The sequence below is a fragment of the Varroa destructor genome, unplaced genomic scaffold (genome assembly GCF_002443255.2).
Source record: "Varroa destructor unplaced genomic scaffold, Vdes_3.0 BEIS01000001.1, whole genome shotgun sequence".
In the NCBI taxonomy this organism is placed as follows: Eukaryota; Metazoa; Arthropoda; class Arachnida; order Mesostigmata; family Varroidae; genus Varroa; species Varroa destructor.
Genome location: NW_019211454.1, coordinates 790,161 through 809,179, shown reverse-complemented (window position 1 = coordinate 809,179; position 19,019 = coordinate 790,161). Strand labels below are relative to the sequence as shown.

The following is a 19,019-nucleotide window of genomic DNA, read 5'->3' as shown; positions in this document are numbered from 1 at the left end:
TATATATAATAAACTGGGATTTTTTTGAAAGAAAGTGTTGCCTACTCGATGATTGCAGAAGGCAGCGCCTTTGAAGTAGTTTACATCTAAAGAAAATCGAGTAATGATTTCTACTTTTTTTTTTAGTAAAAAAAAATGTTGTTCATAGCTACGCAATAATGTGTTTTTTTTTCTCGTTTTTTAGATCCTATTCAAATCTAAGCGTGGAAAACTAATCTTCCGTTAAGTAGGGTCTCAATACTACTATTACGGTAAGGTGTAATTCGTATTATACATGGGTTCACTTGGCAATGTTGATATCAGATTATTTAAAAAAGATGACGAAGTTTCCGCAATTAACTCTGACACTTCTTGGTGCCATGTGTTTGAGAAGTAACTATTACCATCTATAGCTTATGTGAGTTAGAAAGAGATCTTCCTAAACAATAGAAAGCCTTTGACGCTTTAGACTCATTAGGAGCAGCTAATAAGCCATTAGAGAGCTCTGAAGAGTCCATGGTGGTGGGCAGTGTGCCGATTGAGGTTCTTATCAACTTAAAGGGTTTGTCTCGAGTTCAACTTAAAACGAACTTTGTAGTTTGAGAGATCTATGGGGACGCTTTAAACCTATTCGTCAGCGTTGATGACTTGAAATTATATTTATATAGAAATATAGAAAGATTTTTCGAAAGGATTCCCTCTAGGCTGCAAAGAATTTTCTTGGTCTCTGTTTCAACTATGTATATCACAAACGTGGCACCTTCTATTAAAAAAATAGCCTAACGACTTTACTTGTCTTCACTTGTGCCAAGAATAAGGCCAACCCCTAAGAGGCCTACCCAGAAGAAAACTTTTAGCAAATAAATGTATAAACATTCCCCAGGATGTTTCGTAGGTGCCGCAGTTTGGAGGCGAAAAAGTCTGATTCCCAAGGCAGTACCTAATTTCTGCCAAATCTATGTAAGTATCAACATGTATATATATAAATGTGATGCAAGAGCACAGTAGCGTAATAGTCCGCCGAGAGTTATTGATCCGTATTATAATCCCGTGTGGTCATATGCGTAACAAATGTTACTTCAGCGTAAACTAATCGTTATATTATAGAATACTAATCAAATTTGGGATCTGCCAATTATAACACCAGTTGATTTTCATAGCAAAACAAAAATAATAACGTGACTTATTTTCAAGTATATAATTCGGCTAAGGCTATATTAAATTTAATTTAGAGCTAGCGAGAGTTAACGTCGTGTTAATACTCAAAATAGATTTAAGCACCACACTTACTACCAATTTGGTATGTAGATATGGATTATTTTTAGTGGGCACCACGGAGTTTAGTAAAAGAGTGAAGCACGCAATAGAGCAAGACGATGAAAAACGAAGCTCAAACTTATTTCGTTTCATGAGATAAACGCACGACATAGTACTCAGGGTTTTTTTTGCCTGCTTTCCCACTTCGCGAACCTTTTCCTATTATATGCCTATACAATTTCTTAGTCTACATATTATCTATTAAACGTTAAAAGGACAGCTGAGAGGTCTGAGAAGGATTCTAAGCATGAGCAAATAGACGGCCGAAAGTCGAAAATCATTAAGCTAATAGCGTATTTTATTAGGACAATGAAATGACGAAGGTTCATAATACAACGGAAACGTACATTATGGGTTAGCGCCATCAGCTACACAGAGGTAGCTGCGGGTTCCCAATTTTCGGGCATAAAGCTTCGAATATAGTTGAACCGAGTCGTTTTGCCCTTTCAGCTAAAACTTTTTTTACGTTTTCCGGTCCACGGGATTCATATCGTGTGAACGTATTTTAATCAGAAAGATTTATAGTTTCCTTTTGATTCTAAATAAACCCCTTAGACACGGTGACAGGTTTACAAATTTTGCGTTCAAGAAATGTTCGATTTTTAATTGCGCGAGCTCCATTTTACCGATTTACCCGATATTGCTTGTAATAAATTCAGAACATTTTAAGGAAGAGCTCCTTTGCGTAATCTTAGGCTCAGACATCTTTGAAATAGAAGGCAATAACAAGATAAATTAATGTTCTGCTTTTCAAGACAAGCTTATTATAGTATTGTAGTTATGTAAACTGTTCCATTTTCTCGGCAGCGTGTATCTTAAGCGAGAAATTGATGGTACCCTTGATGAACCCTTAAAAAAATTCTCGGATGAAAACAGTTGCTTAAGTAATCGTATTTGAAACTTCCACTGACTAACCATCTAACATGACCGAAGAATTAACTCTTAAGTTCCGTTAAATTTAACCTCTGAATACAACTTAAGTTGTATCCAGAGGGTTTATTAAGCTTATTTATTTTTTAAAAATTTATATTTTTAAAAAAATATTTAAAAGAGAACATTAAATTCGTAAGATGTTTCTGAAATATTCTCTTACTCGTAAGAATAAGCTCGTTTCTTATTGCTAAAAATGGAAAATTAGCGCGTTCTCATTGTTAGTAATAGGAATGCGCTTTGTTTGGTCGTAACTATATAGTACGCAAAACGCAAGATCATTGAGTTGTGAAGACTCCAACTGTGCTGGTGGGCATAGCGAACCTTGTTTTCACAGAACTGTGTCAAAAAGTTGATAGGATAACACGAAATACAGCTGTTTTTTTTTTTTGCAAAAATATTAACTCAGTATCTGACACGTGTGAGGGCTATGGAACAAGTTGAAGCAGGGAATAATTATCTTATAAATAAGTATTTGGTAGGTATGCTCAGATGTTTTTCTAAATATTTACAGGCAAGCGATGTCTAACACGAATCTAAGTATAATGCGCCACTTCCTGAAGCAAATTGGAGGTTAACAAACCAATTACTCGCGTTGTTTTCGTGTAACTAAAATAAAAAATATTACGTTTACGGAATAGCAAACTGGATATTGTTATCACTATTCTTGCGATATGTATAACTTACCCTAGACCAGCCTTAATCCGTTCGAACGCCGTAGTCATTAACTGTCGTTAGTGCCGAAAAACTCCTCACTTGAAGCGATATTGGGCATGCTTAAGTCTTAAGCAAAAAACAAGTCGTCAGCATTTCTCTTACTTTTTACATCAGGATTTGCTTACAAAGGTGTCTTATCTATAATGCGACATCTCTGAGCACGTTCGGGATTTACGGTAGTAACACAGCCAAAAATCTCAACGATGGCGTAAAGCTGGGGTAATAGCACGACAGCATAAATTATAGTCAGACAGTGGCTGGTGAGATAAGTACGTCCAGTTTCGTATGGACACTACCGTGCTCCATCGTTGACTTCCATCACGAGCTGGGCTAGTTGGAGAAAACTCGAAAAACTTCTGTGATGAACGTACACAAAGGACTCTCCATTGGAGAAAGCGAACAGAGACTACGGAACATTTTCCCTTCTGTTTGTGTTACAGCATTTTGTCCTGTCTGTGCTGCAGGAAGAAGTAAAGTTGGGAACAGTTAGCTCAAGCTGCAAAGAGCAGACGTTCGAAGTTTGATAGCAAACTGGTAAACGAAGGGTGACTAATACGGATAGACGATCGAAATGCAATCCTTAAAAATAATGTCATGTAAAACTAGATTAAGTTAAAATAATTGTGGGGATTCCGTGTATTTCTTTATGGACCAGATATTTAAAAGAAAAATATATGTCGCATGTTAACTGTTAGGTGATTAAATCGCGTGGCAGAGTAGCGTGGGCGCTTGATTCGCAGCGAAACATTTATAGCTATTGAAAAACGTTGCGGGTTCTTGCGTTACTTAAGTCATCAAGTTGGCGTACTCTTAACTATGTATGTGCATCAGCCCCTTGTGACTGAGATAACGAAAGGTGAACTTCTGAAACTCACGTTACCGAAAGGGTAAGGGATATAAAAGTGTGGCCGTTAATGCGGCACCAGTGCGCCTACATTCATTCCTAGAGAAATCTTAGTAATCTGCATAAAGACAGTATTTATCGACGTATTAGCAATCTATGTCCATCTAAGAAAAGTTTATATGAATACAGAATAAAACATGCGCTAGTTTTAAAATGTTTAAGGTTCACAAAAATGTGATATGATTCTGACAAATATAAACGGACTGCCCTATCTCAAGATGATTATGTTTAAGGTCAAGAACTTGTTGGTATTATGTAAAAGAGTACGAGCGCCTGTCGTAATGAATTACATCGACGATTTAGTAGGAAGTAAGGTGGCGTATGCGTGAATAAAAATATTTTTAGGTAATCGTTTTTTTCAGAGATATTTTCGATAAACATGAACGTTCAGCGTCTGATCTTCGGTTCATGGAAAAACATTAAATAGAGTAGCTCCTCCCGGTCATATCGAATTCTGAAATTCTAACGACCGAAATTGCCAACTATTAATTGTTTTTCTATTTACTGTGAAATCTCTTACATCACTGTACTTTTTCTAAACCTTTCGGTGTTAATATTTTTAGCAAGACAGCCATCTATCCACACGAAATTTTGGTGACCACATAAAAACCTTATGATGTACATATCTGCAGCAGGAATCTAGATTGCTCTATGCCTGCACACATATCATGTGAAGCTATTGCTGCTGGCACTGTAAAATTGGTTATAAAGCACGAGCCTAGTTTATCTATTTATACAACACTCATTGCTTAAATCCATTCCTTCAGAATTCTGTCAGCATAATGCAAAAGGGTGAAAAACTATTCTGATTACTAATACGAATCAGCGGATCACAGACGTATAATTTAATAGTAGTCATAGAAAATACCCAATTGAAGATATAATATCAATTGCCATCGCCAACAAGTTGTGTAAACACACTGTAAATTGCACGAATATTTTATCATTGCGCTATTCTGAGAATATATTTCATGTACTACAAGTTTAATTTGCGCGAAAAAATGCCCCATCGGTATTTTTCTAGGATTATTATTTGTTGCTTATTATCTATACTATATGATATCGATTTTTGTATTTTGATGGTATTCCATCCAGTCCAACTGAATCTTCGCGCAGTTAACATACAATGTTTAGCGGTTCTCACCGGTTTATCTGTAAACGTTGTATAATTAAATAGGCGTCCTTTGTCGAAGTATCGCGTATATGCTAAAATATCTATTGCGAGTGATTGTTACAAGATTACCTATGTGTTGTTTCAAAGCGGCGCAGCATGATTAAATACAATTCCAGGTATATTTAAACATCACAAAAAAAATCATTCCCATTCGAACTGATCGAAAAGTAAAAGTAAGGACGTTAGACGTAAGCCAAGCGATAATTCTAGTATTTGCTTTTAAAAAATTCAAGGCTCGGCTAACGGTGCCCCGAACTAAATTGTGGTCTAAATAAATACGTAGCTTAAATCAACCAATTGATTTCAGAAGCTTATATCGACTTCCACGATTACGATCTCCGTATATTTATGTTAGGGGGGCCAATGGTTACGATGGCTTTCAAAAATGTTCATATTCCTTTCTACATAAGACGGACTTATGTTATAACTTCAGATAATTCTAAAAATAGGATTACGGATAGTAGAAAACGCGGGCGAATATGTTGTTATTGAGGGTATCACTGGGGAGTAAATGCTCTTTTTCCTAGGCATTTAATTACCATTATGATAAAGTTGCCTATCCTCGAGGGATGAACTGGGCATACGTCGTCATGTTCGATCTTAGAGCCCTGGAGAGAAACCGTTCCTTTATGCCTAAACGATAGAGACAAACGGTCTATTGATAACGACGTTACAGTCCTTTAAGTACTTAATCTGATGAAATTAACGACATATTAGACTTCCATTGTCATGCTTTTCGTTCCAGTTTCTAGCAGCGGAAAGTATTGGGCCACAGTCTCATATCTTTGAGGCGCTTCGATTTATAGTTTAGGTCACGGGTTAGCCATCGGTGCTTGACGCTATCGGCTTCAAGGGTCTAATTAAGTCCCCCAAAATCATCAGTGAATACATCTAGATAGATGAGACCCTGAGCTAATTGTAGAGTAGACGTGCCTCAGTAAGTCGGGGAATGCCCTTTCAGCTGTATGAACTAGAATGGAAACTAAAATTGGGTGTTCAGGGAGGCTAGAACGTATCTCTGAATGTGGTGCCATAGCAACCATAACTAACAAGCTTGCCAACTATCGCTGGTTCATGTTTTAGCGTTGGCACATTATGACGAAAAAATTTACGAGAACAGATTAATAGATAGAAATAATAATTAAATAGAAACCAAGGAAAAGAAACGAAAGGATAATAATTACAAGAGCTGCTGACATGATTACTCTGTTCCCTTGTAGTTACGTTTGAAAAACTCAGATATATCCAACAGAATTAAGGCGTTAGATGATTGCCAGCTTGGAATCATTTCATTGAAATTGCATACACGATCATACACTTTAATCATTTAGCAGAGCTCACGGAAGATTCCGTTTACGTATAACAAAGACGATGATTAAATCACTTGTTTGTGCTCTGTAGACCTTTAAACGTGTCAGGCAACGTTCATATAAATAGATCTGAGCAGAGATTTATAGAATAGCTCGGATACTTGATAACCTACGACGAAATAGCGAGAAATTCTTATTGCGATTTAGTTTCACGATTAAGAAGAGCTCAGCAAGAAATAATTATTATATGCTGTCCATCTGAAGCACTTTTTAATGCTACATTTTTAGTAGGATGAACCGCTAGCTTTAGACGAACAGGTCAGGAGCATAAGAAGGAGAAGGAAGGCACTCCAAACAAAATTCATCCGTATGCGGTTTCTATCATTAACAGAAACCAATAACTGCACTTAACAATCTGCTTCTTTTGCTCAATTCGTTTTGTTCGCCGAATTGCTATTCTATTATAAAGCTTTATGATGTCAGATAGGCCGTTAACTTATTCAGCATTAAACGATGTTAACTAGATAAACTAGATGTTAAACGATTCTTCAGAACTAATACACTAACAATATAACACACAGCATAAACAATCTATTAACGACTTGTTTTTAGCTTTTTTATTTCTTTATAAATTCCTTTTCCTGCCAGCATTAGAATCAGCAGCAGAATTTTCTACACTAATACGAGTTTCCTATTATTAGTGGGGTTAACAGGTTCACTTGTTGATAATCTATTATCGGGATGTTGGTCATTTACAAAACAAAAAACACTCGGTTATATCTCCGTGCGAGTGAATAAACAATTGTCAAGATATAATTTCTTTTGAGAACACGTAAACTTGAACAATACGGATCTATGCAGGTTCTTTTTGTCGTTGCAGAAAGAAGCCTCTAGAGGTTTCAGGGGAAGAATTACCCTCCTTTGGTCAAGCTTTTTTTGTTTAGCGTTTAGCGACCTTGTTATCCTAGTAGGTTAACTCCTGTGCATTTGTAATATGGGGTCTTAATCTTATCTTATTATATATTTCTATTTAGATGCTGGGTTGCTTTAAATACGCCGGCCATAACGTCGGGCAGCAGTAATCAGCGGCGGCCTTTGGAAGACTATATGCTAACTGGTAGAGCACTGCGGTTATCAAAGGGTCCCAAATATCTATGGTAAGAGAGCGTTTTTTACTGTTGCAGTGCATTCAGCTGACAGCACACTTGGGAGCGGTGTTCCACTAAAAGGGCATCAGTTTCGTAGCATTTACGGCCTGCTTAGATATAAGCGTACCAATGACAGATGCGTCTGTGCTCCACGCTCAAAACTAATAGGGTTGTTCTTGCAACTAAAGACAATGCCGTCTCTTTTAACAAGCTCAACATAAAGGCTCCAGTTGTTTGCGTCTAAATGTATTGTTCGAAGGTATTAACGAGAACAGAAAAGTTAAAAATCTTCACTTTGAAAATAAGCTATCTAAACAAACCACTAAACACGTATTTCGTAGGGCTTCGGTATATTTTGTTGTAGTAGTCAGTAAATTGAAACTCCACTTGGATTTATATATGACAAGAAGTTCCGAGTCCTCAGAGCCATCTTTTACCGGTGTTTTGATCACAAGACCGATATTTATTATCATTATTATCGGTATTTATTTCAACTTTTTTTATCGTTAAAGAACTTAAAGACATCAATTGATCGATTGATTAATCGTCGAACGTATTTTACAGGAAGTCAATCACTTGGATATGTGCTCCTTTATTGACAGGCTAACATACATTCTATACCATAAATTTCTTTCACACCGTAAACATAGTATGAGCATCGGTCGATAACGCTGTTCAAGCTAGCTATCATATGCTCTTCTATTAAATGTACCCCTAATATAGGTTGCAGTATATGCTCGCGACTTAAATTACTCACGCAACGTATTTGCGCTTTAAGCACAGTTTGAGGTGCCGAGTGACTCGTGCAGATCTCGACTTTTTAGACAACTAAAGGTGCAAAAGATCTACAGTCCAGTATGGAGCCACCCCCTCCCCCCCACGTTTGTACGTACGGTGGATAACTGAAATCAGCAATTTTTGAGCTACCATGGCCCCTTGCAAGAATAGAGATTCCACATTCTGTCTGAATGCAGGCTTTACAATGGAACGATTAGGTACTAGCATTTTGTTTCCTGGCTAGGAGGAGAAAACTAGGCAGGACAGGATGGCATACCTGATAACCATTAACTTATTATTATTCCCTCGCACGATTAATAAAATTATTGTCCTTTCTTCATATCTCTCTCAGATCATGTGAGACAGATGAGAAGCTTAGCAATTTTGGCAAACTCCCATGACTATGAGGTCATAGCCAATCGCTTTCACAGTTACCAGATAAATTTATAGATGTACTGTGCGAAAGACACACAATGATATCTTTATAATATAACGTGAAAACAACTTCAAACGATTTCGTCTATATTTGCTCTGTTCATAGGATTGATATTTATTTACATGTCTTTTGCGGATCGTTCTGTAGTGGTTAGCACACGTAGAGACGGCATTCACTAGGCCACTAGTAGTTGCCGAATGAATATAAAGGTCCTCTTGCGAATTTACTTATCTCAAAAGTGGTTGGTGAAGACAACGAAATTCCTTCTTCTCACAGGGCATATACGAATCAACGCGATTTCCGATCTACAAATTTTTCAGTATATTATTGTTGCTCGTACCAATGATTGGTTGGATAAAAGAAAGTTTTCGAAACATTCGATATTACGATAAGTCTTTAATTTATTTTATTAGCTTAGATAGATAAGTAAGTTAAGCTCCGAATATGCATATCGAGACTGAAATAGGATTTGGCTGTTCCGAAATAAAGTCTTTTTAATCTCTGAAATTTTAACTAATTTCATAATGAACGACTGTCATTTAAGAAAAAAAAAAGAAAAAAGTTCCACAGTCTCGTTGTAACGGCAGATCACTTCTCTTATAATGTGCGCTACACTTTTTATATAGTAAAAAAATTTGTACAAGAAGACAGATTTTTACACTCAGGCGTCTTGTTGTTACTATTACTGCGCAATGTGGTTTACAATATTCATGGCATTTATGACATTTCGACAACTCCCGTTTTTATAGTACTTAAAAGTAAGACCCTGCTTTTTTACAATAATATCTAACCCTTATAAAAAACATCTAGATAACTTTCCTCAAGATTGAGCTTGAATGATTCGTCTACACGTTGATCATTGCCTATAATCTGATCTCAGAGGTTCCTTCGGCCACCTCAGACACTGGCGTCTAGTTCTATAGGGGTAATATTTACGTGTTGATAATAATAATAATAATGAAAAGTAGTATGCCAGTACCTGCTTCATGTGTCGGCTGCAAGTCTGGAACCCACTGGTTGTACTTGCTCTACGATAGTGTTATACATCTAGTTTCAGTCACCATTTTCATTTTGATACTCCAATGAAAGCGAAACGCTAAGAGGTGTCTTAGGCAATCGTAGGAGCTAAGTCCTACGAAATTTTGATATTTCAAGGATTCGGAGAATGTACTTAGCTTTTAATTTATTAAGTTGCTAGATTTAAACAAGGCAAGTATTTTAAGTTACAATATTCGTCGTCAGATTTCAAAGATAGATCAGGTATTTCGTTGTTAGTATAATCCGTCCGTTCACCCTCTCGACGCTGCACATTGGCGGCTTCTACTGAACATTATTTGATTGCTTATTCTTATTCTGGTTTTTCAGTGATGCTTTCATTGTATGTCCTTGACCTCCATTCCATTCTATGACTATAAACCGCAGAAAATGTCTATAAACTTACGAAACCTAATAACGAAATAGCTGATTTTCCGAGCAGTTAATTAAAACATATTTCGTTCTAAAACAATAAAAACTCTTAATTCTTAAACGATGATAAACATTGCTTGATGTATCATTGGTAATTCAAATCAGATCGAGCTGATTTGCAAACCGTTAATAAGGACAATATTTAGTCTATTTGAGATACTTAAATTAAATAAAAATGAGCCAGAGAAAAAGGATTACGCTTGAAAAAGAAGTCGTCAACTCTAAGATGACGTTAAATCGTTGAGATGGAAGTTCAGCTATACAGCATCTAATGACTGTAATTATCTAAAGCACAGCTTTAGAGCACACAGGCCACTTGGGTTGTGGTGCGTCATAATATGGCGAAAGTAAAAGCTAGGCCTAAATAAACGACGCTACACCTTTTTTTCTATTTCAGTTGACGAAACACAGCGCAGTCGTTGTGTTGACTGTCTACACAAGCACCAATTGTGTACTGAACGTGAGCACTAGGGACGAATATGCACCTACTCGAGGTTTAAGTTGAACATTAAACCCCGCGCATAGAAGCGCCAATTCAAATATTTCCCTTTCTTTCTCTCTTTCTTTTTTTCTTTCTTTCTTTCCGGCAAAGAAATACATTCCATATTTTGAGTAAAGATAAAATGCTAATTATGCTGTCATGAATACTAATTAGCATCGACGTTATTGTTCAGATTAGTTCGATGATATCGCGTTTGCGCCTAAGCATGTTCCGAACACTTTCTGTTAGTTGATAAGCATTGCCTAATCAGTCCTTGTCTGAACGTCGCTCAAGGCATAGGGCAGAGCATAGGCGCCATAGAGAAATTGCCCGGCTAACAAGCAAGAACTAATAAGTTAATCACTGTTTTTGTTTCATTCTTTCGTTTGTTTACTGGTGATATTATATCACTTTGGAAAGCCCTTTCTGTATTTCATTGCTTCTGCTCGAGTCAGGGAATTTTACTCTAAGTTCGGACTCTTAAGATAGTTGTGTCGGATATCGAGTGCAAATAGAATGGGTTTACGAAGCACGCATTTTGCCTAGATTAAGAAGCTGCGGAGACGGCCAGAGCTCTATATCTGAAAAAATATAAGTTTATACAACAACTGCCTTTATCCTAACGTAACGCAGTTCACATCAGGGTAGAAAAGTCCAATGCGAGGTGAGAATGTCACTTTTAAGCTTAATAAGCCACTTTGGATAGCACGTCTACCATGTCGCCTCCGTCATCCTGTCATGCAAATTGCAGCTATCCCGGGTTGCTTGAATTAAATGATAGTCTCAATGAAATACGAATAAAGAGTGTCGATATACTACATTTGGAGTTCGAACTCAAGATAAAATTTGGTTATTCAAATTGTTAAAAAAGTGCAAAATGTTCATTGCTCTACTAACAAGCTGGCACACTTTTGCGTCCTTAATACTCTAGCATTTGCGTGTCATATACAAGGTTAGTTCGTCCAATGTAAGCAAACACCCCACGTCATGAAGATATTTTTTTCCCTATATAATCCGTTGTTCTCATATGTTGTGGATGTATAATTTTCTCTAAGCCACATTTCGCAAAGGTTACTACCGGGTTCTTCTGAAAAACAGCCAAGCAGTTTTCCAATGAACAACTTTAGAAAACTTCGGAAAAGCACGTGGGGTAAAAATTAGTCTATGAATTAACAAAAACTCACGAAACTATAACGTGTCTAACATCAGCGATACGGCCATAAACCCTAGCGTAGAGCACCGTTTACCAAACAAGCAACTTCACAGACATCGCTACATGCATTTTCAATGCAATATTAGTGAGCAGGTGCAACAACAAACGGTAAGCTTGTTGACTATGCGTCGTCTGCTTCCGCTGAGCTTTACCGAAAAACAACGCGGTCCTTATTCCTAAAATGATAATACCTCTCAAAGCAATCTCTCGATCTGGCCTGCCTTGTTCGTTCAACCATTTTTTAAAGCAGACATTTAAGCAACGAGCAATGAGAACGCATACTCGTGAACCGTCATCCATTTGCGCACTAGCAGTAAACTGTTCAATTTCGGCATTTGTCTGGGAGAAATTATCCAACCGAAGTGTTCAAGCGTCGTTGCAGATCGCTCATAACAGTTTATAACGTACCGCACTAGCTTTTTTTTTTTTGAAAGTGATTAATCACTAGTTTTTTCGATACGCGCGCACCAGCCCATGGGGCAATACTGACGAAAAATTTAAACGCAACATATCGTCCGTTTTTAATCTGTAACAGTAATAACTTTGCTATAATAGCTGCAGTGGTAGTAGTAATGATCATTTATGAAATAGGAATTCATACTATACAGCGGTACCGATTGACGTTGGTTAACACTTATTGTTAGAATAATAATAATAACAATAGTATTTGTTTCGACCCTCCAAATACTTCCTGATTACCATAATGTGTGTTAAACTCACATCACTCCATAGAAGTACGATCACGAAGGTTCTACAACCTTGTTCTAATCAGATCCTGATCAGAATCTAAGTCTATATTATTATTATTATCACTGGTATTTCCTATATATCCGAACTATATATAGGACTATAGGCGATAGTTCAGGAGAAAGCTATGAAGCGTTGCTTTCATTGCATTAAATAATAGTAAAATTATGAACCGAAATAGGCTTTCATAAATCATTTTTTTTATTAACAATTCAATTCGATGTTTCCAATGATAATACGGTCTTATTTCAAAACGTAGTGTCCACAAAAGCGTATGGCTTCGGCTAAGGCGTCACAATTACTTATTTAGTGGAATTAAATAATCACTAAAACGTATTTTTACTGTTACAAAAATAGTAAGACATAATTGGAATTATAACCATGAAAAAATGATGATTACTTAGTCAAATCGCTAACGAGGTATTTTTATTCAGGTAAATGAATACCTACATATAGCCATTTTCCACTTTTGTCCTAGCTGTTTAATTCTGCACACATTTGCTTTCACTGTAACCTTTAAACACGAGTAACCTAACGTTAATTTCATTGGAAAGAAATAATTATATATTTTATAGAAAAGATTTGTTCGGCTTTTGTTGCCTCGCATTAATCAGCTGGTCCTTGGTATTGCATCTTATTGTGTGTTGCTTGCTTGGTTCGTAACAAGCAAATCCGTACGGAACATGTACAATAAAGTCTAGTAGAAGCAGCTTTGAAGCAAATTTAAGTTTCGCTTTAAAATTCATAAAATATATCGTTTTTCATGAAAAAAAAAGGTTCCTGACTTTCCTCTAACTTAGAATGCGATACATGTCTGTATATTTTCGTGCCTTCGTAGATATCAAATTTAGCCAGTCAGCAGCTCATTCTAAACATTCCAGCTTATTCAGCCTGATTTTTCTTTGTAAATAGTTGGTGTCTTTAGTGATACCTGAGTAGTAAAATAAGGCAGATAACAAATTTTACAGATTTTTTTAAAAAATGTTTTCACAGACACAAATCCTGTTTTGTTACAAATTATCTCAGCAATGCGTTATATTCAAGAAATCTTCTAAATTTACGAGGGCTGTCGACTAATACTAAAATCAGCATTAGATTCCATGCAGATGTCTACGAGAAGATTCAATTTTTGTCTCCATTGGAAGGGGCCAAACGAGCCATGCGTTTGTTCTTAAGACACATTGTGTGATTTTTTTCAATGTTCGCCGAGCCATCCTGAATTTTCGAAGTGTACTAATCCATAAACCGACAAACAATCATTATTTATGGATAATTAGTACCACCGACTATAAGTTGTTGGTACCAATAATTTATTATCGTAGACTTGTATATAAGATTTGTATCATGAATAGCTAGCTATTTTCAATAGATACTGTGGAAGACTAGGCTATACGTCGGAGACTGATAATATATTGGCTGTTAACTAGAATTTTATATCTAACCGCGTTTTAATTCGCAGCTGTTTATTGCTTACATTATTGATGATGATAATGATCCAGATGCAATTTTTTACCTTTTTAATACTGGTGCACAGCCTTTAAATAGATACATAAGTCTTGGCATTACTTTTACAATCAAGATCTATGGATATGCAGTTAACTGACATATAGCTCGCGCTCTCCTAAATAATCAAGGACCCTTTGTTCAAACGTTAAAAAATTACTATGACTTTATATTTCCAACACTCGCTACACTGTCTTAATACTACCAGCACTATCGATAAAAAGCAATTTTCCAAATATGTATGGCTAAGTTAGAAGTAGACATGCCCCTTGGCATTATAACAGGACCGAAAGTGAGGAAGCTTACCACGTAAATATGTTTTTTTATGATTAATAAAATTAAAATCTGGTAGTTTAAAGATATAGATAGTTTAGTTATAAATTAATCGATGAATTTAAATGTAGCACATCAATCATTCCGCTTGACATATGACATTTTGGGTGTATCGATATTTTCCTTTACGTGTAGCTCGCGAGCCTTTTTCGTCTCGTTTGGTCTTCCGACGACCCACGTGAGAAGAAAATCGTCACTGTACGAAAAGGTCCGCCCGTGCTACATTGTGCTAACACGCAAGGAGATCTACCCAACCGTAAGCCTCGTTTGTGTATTGTACACATGTAGGGTCAAACAGGCGACACAACCGCATTTAACCCAGGATAACTCTGTAAATATCTGTTATTATTAAAATTATGTTGTTTACGGAAGGTTCGTATGATGAGCTGGACAAGTTGATTGGTTAATTACTTAATCTTGCTCACCTCAGCTAAATGCCAGTTTAGCTGAATCTTCAAGCAAATTAACGAGATTTAATGAATTGACTTTTTATAACACGATATGAAAAGTATGAAGAACCGAAGCAAATTATGGATTCAAAATTTATTTTCTGTAACCTTGCGTTTGATGCACACGTATAGCTTAGTATAGATATGTCAAAAATGCATATTTATTATGTAAATTAATTGTAATATCCCATGGAATACAGAACCAGTTATTCGGTCTGCATTGAAAACTCAAAAAGTTACATCATAGGCAACTTACGATATCTGTCCCGAGATATTCGCTGGCGTCATACTGAACTGTCCGAAAAGAGCACTCATATGATTTAATAAACGGACGCCATAACAGAATTGTAAATAAATTATAAACAGGTACGCTTACGATTGCAAAACACTAAATGTCAGAAATAAAGTATAAAATTTGTAACTGTTTTGCTAAAGGAACTGTTCGTTATCATAGTTTTGCTAAAATGAATTTGCATTCCGCGTTCCAACATGCGTCAATTGCACAAAATCGAAATAGGGCTACAAACCAATACACCCTTGACTACGATGAAAAGGTCAGGGAAACACCGAGTGTGTTGCGCGGTTGATTGTCAAAATAAGCTCACTATTTATTGTGGATTCTATAAGATCTATAAGAAATGGCAACTTTTAAATGAAATAAAGTGGAATCATTGTTTGACCATCAAATACTTCTGTTTTGAAGTGAATGTTTCACACAGGCTCTGATAGATCTAGCGGACTGGATATCATTATGAGAGTTGCCATTTTTACGAACAGACAATTTTACAACGAGATATTGGTTATTGCTAAGCTTGAACGGCCTGCTTGTGATCGGCTAAAAAAAAAACCGAGTAAAATAGTATAAAATTCGAAATGACAAATCATAATAGAACCGCAAAAAATAATTTACCAAAAACCAAAGCTGAGGCAGGACAAAAAATAGGTTCCAATGCATTGATCTATATTTTTAATTCTGTACCACGTATATTCTGTATTTGTGCGTACATGTACTTCAATGCCAGATTAATTTTCGACTAGCTTCTATCCCGAAATAGTTTGCCCATTTTGGGGGTATTTCTTTTCCCGTCATTATGCATTAAGACCATTGCCCTCGGCGGAAACTTGCAGATAAACCTTACATAAAAATACTATCTTTAACAATGCGTGTCGACAATGGCGCCTTGAGACTAATGGTTTTTGTGATGTTTCGGTAGGCGCACTCGTACTCATAAATCTCGATTTTTTTTTGCCTTGCAAACACCTGCCTCGAAATCACAGTCATTATATTATTATTAATCTGAATGAATTTGTCGCGTTTAATCTTACAAATATATTTTCACGAACGATTTGAAAAACCTCTTGGCAACTATTTATATTTATACAACAAGAAAAAAGAATAGTAGTGACTGCAGTAATGAGCCATGGGATAGTGTTGCCGGGAGCTGAAAGAAAAAACACTATTGAATAATTCTGGCAGGGCACAGAACTATTTATTATATTAGAACACATAAGGTTTATATAGGGGTCAGATCACTATGATAACCCATTGTCAACATCCTATATTATATAGGTGCAATATAGGATTCGATAATGTAGGTGTTATTTAGATCACAAAATAATTCCCGCTTCCTTATACTGGAACTATACATGATTTGAGTCATTGATTCTAAACAACGCGCGTGACGAACCATCTGAAATCATTTTATAAGACCCTTGCTATACCGCAACGTTGCCCCTAGCAAAATAAAATAGCAGATCGATGTGATGTTTACACGTGTGGTGCGTATAGTTATACGTATGTATGAACCGGGGTATTATAATGTACAGCACGACACATTTGTGTGTGGTTGCAAATTATTCATTGTAGGACATTTTCAGGTGCTGAAGGGAGATGCGTGAAAGCTAAAGAACCTCACGATTTTAATTTGTTATATTGCAAACGGTATAGAGCAGCTCTGTAGTGTTACCTTTGCGAGAACTGATTCTTCTATTTGCTCCCCATTTGTCATGTCAGACTTACTTTTCTGTGGTCTCGTAGACGTGATACACCTCTTCGAAGATGACCTCTACCTTTTCCGACATCTTGATGAGTGCGTCTTCACTGTAAAAAGGTCGATGCGCTAATCAGCCATTTAATTCCAGCTGTGACGTTTCGCGACTCTGTTTGTCTCAGTAGAGGTATGCTGAGAGATGATATTATCCTTTGAAGCTGAGCTTTTCTAGTCTGAACGGTAGTCTATCGAGCATCTGTATTCTAAGTGCCACCGTCCACATTTATTGGTCCAACTTATTGATGGAATAGTCACGTAATCCGTAGTTCTAGCTAAACATGCGTGTTTTATCTCTTTTTCTCGATTTGTTTTTGTCGAAGATCAGACGACACTTCTATTTTGTATATTTCTAGTTGTCATTGTAGGAGATATGTCTTTTGAGCTCTGTTAGAACCTTCTGTCTATCTTTTATTACTATTGTGCGATATTGATTAGACAGAAATACTACTTAACATACAAATATGAAAAATGTTTGGTTATTTTATCGAATTAGCAGAACCTGGAAATTAGTGTCGGCTGAAAATCCTATCTTCTTTTCCTTTTAAGCAAAAAGGCTAGATTCCAGCCGTCAACGATGATATCCACTTAACGGTTTAATTACTATTACCATTATCATACTTGTATTTGTAATAGAAAGTTTCTCACTCCCCGCTGGTATTATGATCCAACAAATATGTACTATGTCAGATAAACAAATGGCGTATGGGAACCAGCTGCATTGCGATTTGCACATGTTTACTTACACGTGCCAATTATTCATCAGTTATTTAGGCACCTGTTGGCCATAAAAGAATTCCATTAATGGAAGGCATATAATTACTGGCATTTTTCTAAGTCAACTAATTCACTTCTGTAAATTCTATTTTTCCTTCGCTATTTCCTCGACAGCAGAAACACATCAATGAGCTGAGGTCATGGCAACGATTGCTACGATGATGGGTTGATCCAATTCCCGCCAGGATCTTCAAAAACGTAATAAGCGGAAGATCTTTCTTTTAATGCGCTAATCGACGTTGAACGGTTGTACTTTATTACAGTTCAGTGCTAATCGTTCCCACAGAAACAGTACGTATGACACACAAACTGGCTCTACAATACACAGCTGTCCAAGAGAAGATATAGTTTGAACTGGAACGTTTAAGCGTCGACTACAGAACATGTTGAACATTGTGGAACCACCAATCCTTATGAGGATTAATTGGCACCCTAAAATAACACATCACAGAGCAACACTACTTGACCTAACCCCGCTTAACATAAAGGTGCACCTGATCAGTTAAGGAAAAATTGCAAACACTGCCGCAGTTGCCGAAGCAGACGGGTAACATCCATAACACGCATGGGTACTTCACAATGCTGTCAGTTTTTTCTCTCTGAAAAGGGACCGCTGGGAAACGGCAGAGGAACCTCTCGACGGAGGGGCCAACCGAAGCCCAGAAGGCGCCACCGCAGAGCAACAATTGGCATTAGAACCTCCATGTACATCCGACGATGGAGCCACTGGCGTCAGTCGCAAGGAACCACACCAACCATTTAAGGAATCCTAAACAGGCAGCAAGGGGCTAAAAAGGCTAGCCCTTTCCCCACTAGGAAATAGATAATCCCTGATACTTCCCAAGCGCTCATTGAGGGAGCCACTAGCACAAATTGGGAATGGGTTTAGAGAGAGGAATGGAAAGGACAAGCTCGTTGAAAAAAATAAAAGGGAAAGTGTATTTTTATAGGACTTTTTACTCTGGCATAGAAGGATATAGAAAAAGACGAAGGCTCAGTGATCCATTGTTCGAAGAAGCCCTGTTTGACCGGAACCGAATGCTTACGTAAAAAACCACTAAGTTAGCCTACGAGGCAAACCTAATAACGTCTTTTATGAAATTATCTCCAGTCTACATAAGCAAGGCAGGCCGTAAATAGTTAGTACACGTAAATCTTCTAAATCAACCTGGTATTGAAGATACACGACTACCGTTATGGAAATTTGACGCCAGTATCATATTAGACATACTTCTTTTAATTACCAAGATATTCACATATTAAGTTAAACCAAATCCAAGACCAAAATTACAACGCTTACATAAACTAA

At 36.8% G+C, this 19,019-nt stretch overlaps 1 protein-coding gene across 8 annotated transcripts in view; it reads right to left on the bottom strand.

The window, feature by feature from the left end:
- CASK (peripheral plasma membrane protein CASK) overlaps positions 1-17,831 on the bottom strand; it is a 322,381-nt gene extending 304,550 nt beyond the window's left edge. For all 8 annotated transcript variants that reach the window (XM_086977513.1, XM_086977510.1, XM_086977511.1 and 5 more), the window contains exons 1-2: positions 17,680-17,831; positions 16,906-16,986 (exon numbers count right to left, since the gene is read on the bottom strand). In XM_086977513.1, coding sequence (XP_086833639.1) covers positions 16,906-16,986; positions 17,680-17,696 — 98 coding nt within the window. In that variant the 5' untranslated portion in view covers positions 17,697-17,831. The remainder of the gene's footprint in view (positions 1-16,905; positions 16,987-17,679) is intronic.
- Between the last annotated feature and the right edge of the window lie 1,188 nt (positions 17,832-19,019).